Source organism: Volvox carteri (genome assembly GCF_000143455.1).
Source record: "Volvox carteri f. nagariensis unplaced genomic scaffold VOLCAscaffold_50, whole genome shotgun sequence".
NCBI lineage: Eukaryota > Viridiplantae > Chlorophyta > Chlorophyceae > Chlamydomonadales > Volvocaceae > Volvox > Volvox carteri.
This window is the reverse complement of record NW_003307593.1, coordinates 1,023,533-1,024,257: the sequence shown is the minus strand read 5'-3', so window position 1 is coordinate 1,024,257 and position 725 is coordinate 1,023,533. Positions and strand designations below refer to the sequence as shown.

Below are 725 nucleotides of genomic sequence, written 5' to 3'. Positions count from 1 at the left end.
CCATACACCACCCCCACCACCCCCACCCCCACCATCCCCACCACCCCCACCACAAACACACACACAACACAAAACACACACACACAACACACACAACACAAAACACACACACACATACACACACACAACACAACACGACACAAATACGCACCGCGATGGTCAGCCGCTTCCGAGCCTCCGTGGACAGCCCCCCGCTGGCTCCCCCCGCACCTATGAGCCGGTGGGCTAGGGGACCCAGCTCCACCACCTGTGCGCGGTTGGGGTGGGGGGTTGGTGGGATACGACGGGGCGGAGAACGTGTGTATCATACGTGTCGTACATGGGCGCAATGTGGCGCTGATTTACCCCATTTGCTCCGAGGCCCTAGCTTCAGGGAAAATGACTAAACGGCAAGCAAGTGTCGTACCTTCATCATGTGCCTCACGAACATCCTGGCGTTTGCCGCCGGCAGCATGTCTGAGCTCACTCTTAGCCGGGCTGAAAAGAGCATCGCTTCCTCCACCGTGGCCTTCGGGTGGGGTTTGGAGGGCATTGACCGAATTGGGGGCTGGCAGGTTGGGGCCATGGGATTTGAAGATGACAGATGACAACCCCTCTCCCTCCCCTTTCTCCCTCCCCTCTCCCTCCCCTCCCCTCTCCCTCCCCTCTCCCTCCCCTCTCCCTCCCCTCTCCCTCCCCTCCTTCCCTCCCCTCTCCCTTCCCTCTCCCTCCCCTCTCCCTCCCCT

General features: G+C 61.0%; 1 protein-coding gene across 1 annotated transcript in view; it reads right to left on the bottom strand.

Annotated features, from left to right (window-relative positions):
• Window positions 1-725, bottom strand: part of VOLCADRAFT_96268 (ATP-binding cassette transporter) — a gene marked incomplete at both ends in the record, with an annotated part of 18,345 nt that overhangs the window by 3,467 nt on the left and 14,153 nt on the right. The window contains 2 exons of the mRNA XM_002955269.1: window positions 152-247; window positions 407-508. Of these exons, the coding sequence (XP_002955315.1) occupies window positions 152-247; window positions 407-508 (198 nt within the window). The remainder of the gene's footprint in view (window positions 1-151; window positions 248-406; window positions 509-725) is intronic.